Source organism: Protomyctophum parallelum (assembly GCF_964188405.1).
Source record: "Protomyctophum parallelum genome assembly, chromosome: 10".
NCBI lineage: Eukaryota > Metazoa > Chordata > Actinopteri > Myctophiformes > Myctophidae > Protomyctophum > Protomyctophum parallelum.
Genome location: NC_139704.1, coordinates 50,929,738 through 50,944,161, shown reverse-complemented (window position 1 = coordinate 50,944,161; position 14,424 = coordinate 50,929,738). Strand labels below are relative to the sequence as shown.

Here is a 14,424-nt window from a genome sequence, read left to right as displayed (position 1 = left end):
TCATGCACACACCTATACTGTACGTGGGTTATTGTTTTCATATCATATACACGCCTACTGTACGTGGGTTATTGTTTTCATATCATATACACGCCTACTGTACGTGGGTTATTGTTTTCATATCATACACACGCCTATACTGTACGTGGGTTATTGTTTTCATATCATATACACGCCTACTGTACGTGGGTTATTGTTTTCATATCATACACACGCCTACTGTACGTGGGTTATTGTTTTCATATCATACACACGCCTATACTGTACGTGGGTTATTGTTTTCATATCATACACACGCCTACTGTACGTGGGTTATTGTTTTCATATCATACACACGCCTATACTGTACGTGGGTTATTGTTTTCATATCATACACACGCCTACTGTACGTGGGTTATTGTTTTCATATCATACACACGCCTACTGTACGTGGGTTATTGTTTTCATATCATATACACGCCTACTGTACGTGGGTTATTGTTTTCATATCATATACACGCCTACTGTACGTGGGTTATTGTTTTCATATCATATACACGCCTACTGTACGTGGGTTATTGTTTTCATATCATACACACGCCTACTGTACGTGGGTTATTGTTTTCATATCATATACACGCCTACTGTACGTGGGTTATTGTTTTCATATCATACACAAGCCTATACTGTACGTGGGTTATTGTTTTCATATCATACACAAGCCTACTGTACGTGGGTTATTGTTTTCATATCATACACAAGCCTATACTGTACGTGGGTTATTGTTTTCATATCATACACAAGCCTATACTGTACGTGGGTTATTGTTTTCATATCATACACAAGCCTATACTGTACATGGGTTATTGTTTTCATATCATACACACGCCTATACTGTACGTGGGTTATTGTTTTCATATCATATACACGCCTACTGTACGTGGGTTATTGTTTTCATATCATATACACGCCTACTGTACGTGGGTTATTGTTTTCATATCATACACAAGCCTACTGTACGTGGGTTATTGTTTTCATATCATACACAAGCCTACTGTACGTGGGTTATTGTTTTCATATCATACACAAGCCTATACTGTACGTGGGTTATTGTTTTCATATCATACACAAGCCTATACTGTACGTGGGTTATTGTTTTCATATCATACACAAGCCTACTGTACGTGGGTTATTGTTTTCACATCATACACAAGCCTACTGTACGTGGGTTATTGTTTTCATATCATATACAAGCCTATACTGTACGTGGGTTATTGTTTTCATATCATATACAAGCCTACTGTACGTGGGTTATTGTTTTCATATCATACACAAGCCTACTGTACGTGGGTTTTGCCGTCACCCTCACTCCTGTAGGTGGCACTAGCAGCATTCAAGACAGATTATCTTTGGGAAAAGCATAATGCGATAATTATGCCTCATAGGCTCATACGCTCAATGGGGACAACTACAGTGTGTAGATACTTTGACTATCGGTGAGTTTATTACTGTAGTTTGTTCAACAAGTTAGATTGGAGACGTGTCGTCGTCGTCCGGTACAGTAAAGTATAGCAGGAGTTCCTCCTCACTCTGCCCAATATTATCCAGTTTGGTGACAGTCAAACTACAGTAGCTCTTGCCGTGATTTCATGTTTCTTCATGCTTACAGTATCCAACAAAAGAAACAAACAGCTATGCCGCACGATCATAGTTATAATAGTCGACGATGAAGTTAAAGGCGCAGTGAAATGAAAAAGACGTTTTTCACACTGTTAGACCATATGCACTTCCCATTGCAGTCAGAACTGCAGCATCACTCCCAATCTTCCGCCGTAGTCTGAAAACCCACCTTTTTAGACTCATAGCACTTACCCCACCCCCTTAGATAGCATTTCTGTAGACTTAGATAGCATCTGATACAGACTTATAGCATGTTATGTAGACGGCACTATAATTGCATTGTATATAGTCATAGCACGCCAGAGTACATATGTACAGTATAGCATAGTAGTATATATATATATATATATATATATATAGTTTATATGTATAGTCTCATAATATAGATATTCCACTGTTACTTTCTTAGCTTACGCATGTTTTATGATAAATGCTTTTGTGATGCTTTTGTGATGTATTCCCATGCTTTTGTTCTTGATTATTGTAAATCGCTCTGGATTAAGAGCTTCTGCTAAATGCCTACATTGTAAATTGTAAATTGTATCCGTGGTCATCATATGGGCATACCCAACAATGGATGCCACAAAAATGGGAAAATTCTCATTTCTGTGTGTTTTTATATCAAAGGTCCATAAAAACGATTGTATTATTTATTTATTAAAACGAAAACGTGCTGCGTGATGACGTGTAGAGATACACATCGATAAAAGCCCATAACAATGAAGCTCACCCGTTTAATTCCCCATATTTGCGCATCCGTCCATCACAGCTGCTACTGATTACAGAATCCTCCGTTTTTATTCCCATTCAAGATAACATCCAGGCCCAGGCCGTAGCGTAACGGTCTGGGCACCGGACTGGTAATCCAGTCGCAGTGTGCCGCGGGTTCGACTCCCGGACCCGACACGGCCTTTACTGCATGTCATCCCCCCATCTCTCTCCCGTTTCCTGTCAGCCTACTGTCTGTCCCTTCAAAAATCAATAAAAGGCGTAAGCCGCAAAAAAATATCTTAAAAAAAAAAAAAAAAAAAAGATAACATCCAGACAGTGTATTACTCGGTTTCAACTTAATCAACACGCTAAAATATGTATCCGAAAACATTATAGGGTAGAAATAAGCCACATAACAGTAAACTGGTGTAGCTGGCCGACAATATGATTTGTAAACAAACACACACCATGCGTGTTGCGTATAGCATAGCTACCGTCCCTAGCTACCGTCCCATCGCCTGAAGGGATGCGACGCTATGATTGGTTCAGAAACTTCAGACCGGTGTTTCATGTTGAAACTTCTAAATAAATTGATCTCCATTTCCGTTTCTCTGCGCCTTTAAGTAGTTCATCATCTTCATAGCCTGGCAGCCTGCTAGCTAGCAAACCTAGTATGTAATCATAACCTCCTCCTAGCTTGTAGCTCCTTCTAAAAACCAAAGGAACTGTGGTTGTAACTTGTTGTTGAACATTTAGGGTTGTATGAAAAACATGGCATGGTTCTTTCCTCCTCCTCCTCCTCCCCGCTCCAGTCTCCACTCTCCAAACATTGTGAACAACATAACATGCTATGCTGCTCCGTAGAACGGTCTTGCGCATCAGAATTAGCAGATCTTAATTCACACATTAATCATGTTACCAAGATTGCCTTTTTTCACCTTAGAAATATTGCACGAATCAGAGCCTATGTGTCCTTGGACGATGCAAAAACGCTAATCCACGCCTTTGTTTTTTCTCGGCTTGATTACTGCAATGCACTTTTTTCAGGACTGCCTAAGAAAACAACTGACAGATTACAACTTGTCCAAAATGCAGCAGCCAGAGTTTTAACTAGAACTAAGATGAGAGAACATATTACTCCAGTTTTGGCATCACTGCACTGGCTTCCGGTTGTTTTTAGGATTGATTTTAAAATTATTTTACTTGTCTATAAAGCTCTCAATGGTCTCGCACCTTCCTACCTACATGACTGCCTGCCTAAATATGTCCCAAACCGCCCGCTAAGGTCTTCCACTGCTGGCCTGCTCGCTTTGCCTAAAAAAATGGCAACTAAAAAATACGGGGAAGCAGCTTTTTGCTTCTACGGGCCATCGGCATGGAACAAGCTCCCTCTGTACCTTCGTCAGGCAGCCTCTGTAGACATTTTTAAAGCTCAGCTCAAGACCCACTTCTACAACATTGCTTTTAAGTGATCTTATATTTTTTGTTATTCATGTCCTCACTGTATTGCATTACTGCTTGTTTTTTAATGTCGTTGCCTTGCTTTTCTTTTATTCTCCATTGATCTGTAAAGCACTTTGAGCTGCATTTGATGTCATGAAAGGTGCTATACAAATAAAGTTTTATTATTATTATTATTACAAGCTCACAACGCGTCCATCCGTGAGTCATTGTGGACTTGCAACTTTGACTTGAAACAGCTGAGCTAATTTCGGCCAATCAGAGCGGCATTCAGCGTAATCTAGTAAGAGAGTGGCGACACTCGCGTTGACTCCCACTGTAACAATGGAATGAGGAAGTGCTCATTCTATCTCAATGGGATAGTTCCAATGTTTGGAACTATAGCCCATAGCACCCCGCTTTGTCTTAATGGGATAGTTCCAATGTTTGGAACCATAGCCCATAGCACCCCGCTTTGTCTTAATGGGATAGTTCCAATGTTTGGAACTATAGCCCATAGCACCCCGCTTTGTCTCAATGGGATAGTTCCAATGTTTGGAACTATAGCCCATAGCACCCCGCTTTGTCTTAATGGGATAGTTCCAATGTTTGGAACTATAGCCCATAGCACCCCGCTTTGTCTTAATGGGATAGTTCCAATGTTTGGAACTATAGCCCATAGCACCCCGCTTTGTCTTAATGGGATAGTTCCAATGTTTGGAACTATAGCCCATAGCACCCCGCTTTGTCTCAATGGGATAGTTCCAATGTTTGGAACTATAGCCCACAGCACCCCGCTTTGTCTCAATGGGATAGTTCCAATGTTTGGAACTATAGCCCATAGGCACCCCGCTTTGTCTCAATGGGATAGTTCCAATGTGTGGAACTATAGCCCATAGCACCCCGCTTTGTCTCAATGGGATAGTTCCAATGTTTGGAACCATAGCCCATAGCACCCGCTTTGTCTCAATGGGATAGTTCCAATGTTTGGAACTATAGCCCATAGCACCCCGCTTTGTCTCAATGGGATAGTTCCAGTGTGTGGAACTATAGCCCATAGGCACCCCGCTTTGTCTCAATGGGATAGTTCCAATGTGTGGAACTATAGCCCATAGGTACCTGCTTTGTCTCAATGGGATAGTTCCAATGTTTGGAACTATAGCACCCCGCTTTGTCTCAATGGGATAGTTCCAATGTGTGGAACTATAGCCCATAGCACCCCGCTTTGTCTCAATGGGATAGTTCCAATGTGTGGAACTATAGCCCATAGGTACCTGCTTTGTCTCAATGGGATAGTTCCAATGTGTGGAACTATAGCTCATAGCACCCCGCTTTGTCTCAATGGGATAGTTCCAATGATTGGAACTATAGCCCATAGGTACCTGCTTTGTCTCAATGGGATAGTTCCAATGTGTGGAACTATAGCCCATAGGCACCCCGCATTGTCTCCAATGGGATAGTTCCAATGTGAGGAACTATAGCCCATAGCACCCCGCTTTGTCTCAATGGGATAGTTCCAATGTGAGGAACTATAGCCCATAGCACCCCGCTTTGTCTCAATGGGATAGTTCCAATGTTTGGAACTATAGCCCATTGCACCCCGCTTTGTCTCAATGGGATAGTTCCAATGTGTGGAACTATAGCCCATAGGTACCTGCTTTGTCTCAATGGGATAGTTCCAATGTGTGGAACTATAGCCCATATGTACCCGCTTTGTCTCAATGGGATAGTTCCAATGTGTGGAACTATAGCTCATAGCACCCCGCTTTGTCTCAATGGGATAGTTCCAATGTGTGGAACTATAGCCCATAGGCACCCCGCTTTGTCTCAATGGGATAGTTCCAATGTGTGGAACTATAGCCCATAGGCACCCCGCTTTGTCTCAATGGGATAGTTCCAATGTGTGGAACTATAGCCCATAGGCACCCCGCTTTGTCTCAATGGGATAGTTCCAATGTGTGGAACTATAGCCCATAGGTACCCGCTTTGCGGTGAGATCAAAGTGTGTCGCCACTCTCTTACTGTTCCACTCGGCCTGCATTCACCGGCTCTGTTTTGCAGTTAGTCCTTCACTCGCTGGCTGTTTCAGAACACGATGTTTTAATGCTTGATTGGATGGAATAAATATCTTATTTTACCTAATTTGACTAATCGACTATAAATCGATTTTGATGGTAGTCGAGTCGACTATCAAAAATCACGTTTGGTTAATGCCCTAGTGTGTGTGTGTGTGTGCGTGCACCTGGAAGTGCGGTCTGCTCACACACGTGGCCAGCTGTGTGAACAGTGTGTGTGTGTGTGTGTGTGTGTGTGTGTGCGTGCACCTGGAAGTGCGGGCTGCTCACACACGTGGCCAGCTGTGTGAACAGGGGCTCCTGGACCTTGTGGAACTCCTGAGGCTCGATGACGTCCAGGATCTCCTCCAGCTCGTTGAGAAACATCACCTCTTTGGGACTGTGAGTCTTAGGCCAGAACTTCAGCAGGCCCACGATCACCTACACACACACACACACACACACACACACACACACACACACACACACACACACACACACACACACACACACACAGCACGCAAACGGCACGCACAAACAGCACGCACACACACACACAGTCACACACACACACAGTCATACACACACAGCACGCACACACAGACACACACACACACACACACACACACACACACACACACACACACACACACACACACACACACACAGCACGCAAACGGCACGCACAAACAGCACACACACACACACACACACACACACAAACACAGCACGCAAACGGCACGCACAAACAGCACACACACACACACAGTCACACACACACAACACGTATTGAAAATGCGAATTGAACAATTCAATCATGACTCGTGAATGGGAGGGAAAGTGTCAAACTGTTCTGTGCTTTTTATGCAAACTGTTAATAAAGTATTCAACCAACCAATCAACCAATCAACCAACCAATCAACCAATGGGAGGAGACTCACCGGCTCAGTGAGGCTGCTGTCCTTCTCCAGAAACTGGACCACACAATACGCCAGCTGGAGAGAGACACACATCCTGTTTACCATGATGTCACATCCTGTTTACCATGATGTCACATCCTGTTTACCATGATGTCACATCCTGTTTACCATGATGTCACACATCGTGTTACTTGACTTTATGAAGTGTGTGTGCGTGTGTGTGTACCTGTGTGTACCTGTGGGTGTGTGTGTGTGTGTGTACCTGTGGGTGTGTGTGTGTGTGTGTACCTGTGGTTGTGTGTGTGTGTGTGTACCTGTGGGTGTGTGTGTGTGTGTGTGTGTGTGTACCTGTGGGTGTGTGTGTGTGTGTGTGTGTGTACCTGTGGTTGTGTGTGTGTGTGTACCTGTGGGTGTGTGTGTGTGTGTGTGTACCTGTGGTTGTGTGTGTGTGTGTACCTGTGGTTGTGTGTGTGTGTGTACCTGTGGTTGTGTGTGTGTGTGTGTGTGTGTGTGTGTGTGTGTGTGTGTGTGTGTACCTGTGGGTGTGTGTGTGTGTGTGTGTGTGTGTGTGTGTGTGTGTACCTGTGGGTGTGTGTGTGTGTGTGTGTGTGTACCTGTGGTTGTGTGTGTGTGTGTGTGTGTGTGTGTGTGTGTGTGTGTGTGTGTGTGTGTGTGTGTGTGTGTGTGTGTGTGTGTGCGTGCACCTACCTGTGGGTGGTAGACGCTCAGAGACTTGACTTTATGAAGAGGAAGCAGAACTCTGATCAGAAACATCTTATGTTCCTCTTTTAGAGGGAGAGCAAAGCCATTGATTATACTGAGGAGAGAGAGACATAGACAACACATTGATTATACTGAAGAGAGAGAGAGAGAGAGAGAGAGAGAGAGAGAGAGAGAGAGAGAGAGAGAGAGAGACAGAGAGACAGAGAGACAGAGAGAGAGACAGAGACAGAGACAGAGACAGAGACAGAGAGAGAGAGAGAGAGAGAGAGACTTCAACAATCACATCGTATTGATATGTGTGGTGCACAGTGAGCTGGATGCAATCCTACCTGGAGGGGAGAGAACAGATGGTGGAGGTGAACGGAACACTGTCCCCTCCCCTCCCAGTGAGCTGTGGCGTCCCACAAGGAAGCATACTAGGGCCTTTACTGTTCCTAATTTATGTTAACGACATGACTTCAGCTTGTGACTGCAACTTGTTCCTGTTCGCAGATGACTCAGCACTGCTGGTCTCGGACAGGAACAAACTGCAGGTTGAAAAGACCCTCAGCTCTGAACTCGGTAGAATCTGCACCTGGCTCGCTGATAAACTATCCTTACACCTGGGAAAAACTGAATCCATTCTCTTCGGATCAAATAGTAATCTCAGCAAGGCAGATGGCTTCTTGGTTAGAGTGGGTGACAATATTATCACACGAAAAGATCAAATTACCTACCTAGGTTCCATCCTGGAGGCCAATCTTTCCGGTGATAAGATGGCCACCAACGTAATCAAAAAAGTCAATCAAAGAACAAGATTCCTTTACAGGATCTCCTCACTGGTCAGCAAAAACACCTTGAAGACCTTAACAGGAGCCCTCGTACAAGGTTTCTTTGTCTATGCATCCACCTCTTGGTACCACAGCACCTCAAAGGCCCTTAAAACAAGGCTCCAGACCTCCCAAAACAAACTGGTCAGGCTCCTACTTGGCCTCACCCCCCGAACCCACCTCACCCCTGCCCACTTTGACAGGCTGGGATGGCTTAGGGTCGACGACAGAGTACAGCATCTTGCAATGGGTCTGGTCCACAAGATTCGATACACCACCAAGATACCCATGTACCTGTCTAAATACTTCCTTAATGTAAACGAAGTCCACACCCACAACACCAGAGGGAGTGCAACAAACCATGTACAACCCAGATTCGGCACAAACAAGGGACTAAATTATTTTCGCTCCTATGCCACCAAAATGTGGAACGCCCTACCAACAGTCATTAAGACATGTGAATCCCTTGACTCCTTCAAAACCGCTCTCAAAGGGCACCTACGGATGGCTGCAATTCGAAACTGGCCTCTGTAAAATCTGAATCCCCCCCCCCACCCCATTTCCCCTCACTGTATATGTATCTTTTCCCTTTTTGCTTCCTATATGATGAATTCCTGTTCTGTTCTTTAGCTACATAGAAGTGTCTATTTGTATGTCTCTAAATGTTTTGATGAATTGAACAATGTGGACCCTGTTGTAAACAAGTGTAATGCTTAATTGGGTCGTCCACTCACAGTTAACAGTCTTTGTATTGAGTTTGTGCTTAAAATGTACTGTAAATTCTACAAACTGTTAATAAATATTTCAATCAATCAATCAATCAATCACTAGGGCGGTGGTGGATCAGCGGTAGAGTGGCCGGATGGTAACCGCAAGGTTCCCGGTTCGATCCCTGTGGGCTCCTCCCCAGAGTCAGTGTCGAAGTGTCCTTGAGCAAGACTCTGAACCCCTGATTGCTCCCGATGTGCAGGTTGGTGCCTTGAATGGTTTCCTCCGCCATCGGCGTATGAATGTGTGTGTGTATGAAGGTGTGTGTGTGTGTGTGAGGGTGTGTGTGTGTGTGTGTGTGTGTGTGTGTGTGAGGGTGTGTGTGTGTGTGTGTGTGTGTGTGTGTGTGTGTGTGTTGTGCATGTGTTACCTGCCCAGTATCTCCAGTAGTTCTGCGATACCGTTGTGATGCTCTGTCTCGTATATAAACCTGGGGAGAAACAGAGAGAGAGAGACCAGGGTTGGGTTTTCTTCAGGCTGCTGCCCTCGGGGAACAGAGGTACCAGAGTATCAAAGGCCTTTTTCAGGCTGCTGCCCTCAGGGGGAACAGAGGTACCAGAGTATCAAAGGCCTTTTTCAGGCTGCTGCCCTCAGGGGGAACAGAGGTACCAGAGTATCAAAGGCCTTTTTCAGGCTGCTGCCCTCGGGGAACAGAGGTACCAGAGTATCAAAGGCCTTTTTCAGGCTGCTGCCCTCAGGGGGAACAGAGGTACCAGAGTATCAAAGGCCTTTTTCAGGCTGCTGCCCTCAGGGGGAACAGAGGTACCAGAGTATCAAAGGCCCTTTTCAGGCTGCTGCCCTCAGGGGGAACAGAGGTACCAGAGTATCAAAGGCCTTTTTCAGGCTGCTGCCCTCTGGGAACAGAGGTACCAGAGTATCAAAGGCCTTTTTCAGGCTGCTGCCCTCAGGGGGAACAGAGGTACCAGAGTATCAAAGGCCTTTTTCAGGCTGCTGCCCTCAGGGGGAACAGAGGTACCAGAGTATCAAAGGCCCTTTTCAGGCTGCTGCCCTCGGGGAACAGAGGTACCAGAGTATCAAAGGCCTTTTTCAGGCTGCTGCCCTCTGGGAACAGAGGTACCAGAGTATCAAAGGCCTTTTTCAGGCTGCTGCCCTCTGGGAACAGAGGTACCAGAGTATCAAAGGCCTTTTTCAGGCTGCTGCCCTCAGGGGGAACAGAGGTACCAGAGTATCAAAGGCCTTTTTCAGGCTGCTGCCCTCAGGGAACAGAGGTACCAGAGTATCAAAGGCCTTTTTCAGGCTGCTGCCCTCGGGGAAGAGAGAATCAAAACCAACACAAGCAGACTGAAGAACAGTTTTCTCCCCCCATAGGCTGTAAGACTGCTCAACAAGCCTAAATGAACATTGAACACTCCGTGGTATTACGGCCTTGTATACTGATCTGAGTCCTTTAACCCTCATAGCAACAAGTTATATTTTAATTAATTACTTAATTATTATTATTTCTTTCTGTTCTTTTTTCACCTAAACGTCATCAGTGATGTTCATTGCAATGCCATTTCAATGCCATTGGTCATGATATTTGCATATAAATACCCCCCACAGAGGCTGAAATTCACACAAATTAAAAGTTTCTGGACTCTGTGCAATTTTGAACATTTTTTAAGCTATGACTTTTGACCTTTAACCCTAATAAAAGTAGGTAAAATAATTGTAATATATGTTTTTTTGTGATCATTAGAATGTCACTCTAGAACATGTTTTTCATTATTGTGAAAGATATCCCCCAAATGTAAATTATTAATTAATTATATTATTATATAATTATTTTAAAATTATTATAATGTTTTCATCAAACTTTTTTTTTTTTTTTTTTTTTTTTTAACATATTTTTTAGTCTTAGTCCTAGTAGTACAAAGTAGTAGTAAGGTTGAAATCTATGTTTTGCAAGTAGAAATTAATGCGGGTGTTAGAGGGTTAAAACCTTTTAAAACTTTTATACTTAGTATTGCTATTTAAATTTACTTTTTACTAGGGCCGGGACTAATTGCGATTAATTTAGATTAATTAACTACGGAAAAATTAATCGCGATTAACTACAGATAAATTAATCGCACCTTTTTTTTCACCGCGGAACGTTTCTCACTGGGCGCTTTTCTATAGTACTGAAAACTGGAAATAATAAAAAGTCACCCCATTTTGTGTTGCCTAGAACTGGAGTTCTGACAAAAAACAGTAACAATATGAAGTAAGTACAGCTTTGTGATGTCACTGAGATGTACTTGTTACTGTTACTAAAAAAAATTCAGACCTCCAGTTCTAGGCAATGGGGTGACTTTTTATTATTATTTCCACAACAGGTATATTAATGACAGTAAAATGTTGAAAATGAGTGGTATCCTGTAGTCACTATTCATTGATTCACTGGGATACCAATTACCAAAAAACATTTACTGTTCTCGGGTTGAATATTGATATGCGATTAAAATGCGATTAATCTAGATTAATTAATCGCAAAGCCTCTGATTAATTAGATTAATTTTTTTAATCGAGTCCCAGCTCTACTTTTTACTCATGTGTATTCCACAATACACATGAGTGTATTCACATCATTTAGACCCCCTGGGACTCCCTCAAGGACCACCCTGCATGGGGGTCCCCGGACCCGAATACTGGACCACTCGCCCCGGTGCGTGCCCGTTTTTCCTCCTGGAATTTTCCCCAGTGAGGGGGATAACTTTGTAATATGCTATTGACTGTTTGTATTCTTTTTGGAAAAATATAAAAAGATACTCCCATGTGGAAAGGCTATATTATTTGACTTATATTTAACCTACAAACAATTTAGTATTATTTAGTATATGTAAGGTTTTGCCCCCTCAAATGGTACCTCGTCAGATAATCCCCACATATCCTACAACAACTTCTGTGAACAGACTTCACTGTAGTAGCTTTTCATGAATTATATTTGTACTTATGGCTGTTCTGCTGTCATGAAAGTTTATAGTTGGAGAAATTCAAAGTCCAGCCGTCTGCTGTCCAGCCTCTCCCACCAACCCCTCACTGGGGAGAATTCTGGGAGGAAAACAGAAACGGGGCGAGTCGTCTTGTTACCCCCGGACCCCACGTTAGAAACCGTGGCTACGGTAAATACAGTAACGATTGATAAGACCATCGATGGATCACCTGTAGAATATGTTATTGATCTATCGATGGATCACCTGTAGAATATGTTATTGATCTATTGATGGATCACCTGTAGAATATGTTATTGATCTGTCATTGATAGACTATCGATGGATCACCTGTAGAATATGTTATTGATCTATTGATGGATCACCTGTAGAATATGTTATTGATCTATCGATGGATCACCTGTAGAATATGTTATTGATCTGTCGGCGGATGTACGCTCTCAGGCCCAGGAACTTCCCGTAGATCCTGTGGAGGATGGTCTTCAGGAAGTCTCTCTCTCGGGGGTCCTCGCTGTCGAACAGCTCCAGCAGCTGGAGGGGGGGGGGGGGGGGGAGTGGGGGGGGATTCTTTATGATGTCACTTTATCCTAGTGTACTTTAACCCATTCTGACCTGAGATCAGATTCATATGAGGTTTCCACTGGGACACACACACTGGTCTGATTAACCCCATTCTGACCTGAGATCAGAATCTATAAAAATGTCAGTCGTTCTTCGATTCTTTAAAAAATAGCAGACCTACAAGCTCATAGCGCGCCACTCGGTGGCGCGCTATGAGCTTGTAGGTCTGCTATTTTTCAATAGCTAAAGCACGACGTGATGCTAACACCAAAATGGGTTCCCGTTCAGAATGGGTTAAAGGAAACATTATTCTAAAGGTGAAAGGTCAGGGTGACTCACCGACATGACAAACTTTTGATCGATGTATTTTTTGGCGACGTTTGGCTGGAAGTCGGACGACTCGAGAAACCTCAGGAAGAACTCGTATACCAACTGGAGAGACAGACAGACAGGCAGGCAGACAGGCAGACAGACAGACAGACAGGCAGGCAGACAGACAGACAGACAGACAGGCAGGCAGGCAGACAGGCAGGCAGGCAGGCAGGCAGACAGGCAGGCAGACAGACAGACAGACAGACAGACAGACAGGCAGGCAGGCAGGCAGGCAGGCAGGCAGGCAGGCAGGCAGGCAGGCAGGCAGGCAGGCAGGCAGGCAGGCAGACAGACAGACAGACAGACAGACAGACAGGCAGGCAGGCAGGCAGGCAGGCAGGCAGACAGGCAGACAGGCAGACAGGCAGACAGACAGACAGACAGACATTTTTTTAATGCGAGAAAATGTACATAAAAATATCCACTTTGATTTGTAATTTATATTAGCTATTGTATGTGTTGTTAGTCACTGGCGTGTATGTGTTGTTAGTCACTGGCGTGTGTGTGTGTGTGCGTGCGTGCGTGCGTGTGTACGTGTGTGCGTGTGTGCGTGCGTGCGTGCGTGCGTGCGTGTGTGTGTGTGCGTGCGTGCGTGTGTGCGTGCGTGCGTGTGTGCGTGCGTGCGTGCTACCTGTAGGTGTGGCCAGGCAGCCTCCAGTGTGGGTTCGTCTTCTTCAGGGTCGAACTCTGCTCCGGTCGGATTGGACGACGGAGGCAGCGTCCTGAACAGGTTGACTGAGAACTACAAACATGGAGGCAGTGTGAAAGCTACAAAACATGGAGGCAGTGTGAAAACTACAAAACATGGATGCAGCGTGAAAACTACAAACATCGATGCAGTGTGAAAACTACAAACATGGAGGCAGTGTGAAAAACTACAAACATGGAGGCAGTGTGAAAAACTACAAACATGGATGCAGTGTGAAAAACTACAAACATGGAGGCAGTGTGAAAAACTACAAACATGGATGCAGTGTGAAAACTACAAAAATGGAGGCAGTGTGAAAAACTACAAACATGGATGCAGTGTGAAAACTACAAACATCGGTGCAGTGTGAAAACTACAAACATGGAGGCAGTGTGAAAAACTACAAACATGGATGCAGTGTGAAAAACTACAAACATGGAGGCAGTGTGAAAAACTACAAACATGGAGGCAGTGTGAAAACTACAAACATGGAGGCAGTGTGAAAAACTACAAACATGGATGCAGTGTAAAAAACTACAAACATGGAGGCAGTGTGAAAAACTACAAACATGGAGGCAGTGTGAAAACTACAAACATGGAGGCAGTGTGAAAAACTACAAACATGGAGGCAGTGTGAAAAACTACAAACATGGAGGCAGTGTGAGAAACTACAAACATGGAGGCAGTGTGAAAAACTACAAACATGGAGGCAGTGTGAAAACTACAAACATGGAGGCAGTGTGAAAAACTACAAACATGGATGCAGTGTGAAAACTACAAACATGG

At 44.1% G+C, this 14,424-nt stretch overlaps 1 protein-coding gene across 1 annotated transcript in view; it reads right to left on the bottom strand.

The window, feature by feature from the left end:
• ppp2r5d (protein phosphatase 2, regulatory subunit B', delta) overlaps positions 1-14,424 on the bottom strand; it is a 39,285-nt gene that overhangs the window by 8,886 nt on the left and 15,975 nt on the right. Inside the window, exons 5-11 of the mRNA XM_083775689.1 lie at positions 13,582-13,692; positions 12,918-13,010; positions 12,418-12,548; positions 9,455-9,514; positions 7,493-7,601; positions 6,806-6,859; positions 6,135-6,305 (exon numbers count right to left, since the gene is read on the bottom strand). Coding sequence (XP_083631815.1) covers positions 6,135-6,305; positions 6,806-6,859; positions 7,493-7,601; positions 9,455-9,514; positions 12,418-12,548; positions 12,918-13,010; positions 13,582-13,692 — 729 coding nt within the window. The remainder of the gene's footprint in view (positions 1-6,134; positions 6,306-6,805; positions 6,860-7,492; positions 7,602-9,454; positions 9,515-12,417; positions 12,549-12,917; positions 13,011-13,581; positions 13,693-14,424) is intronic.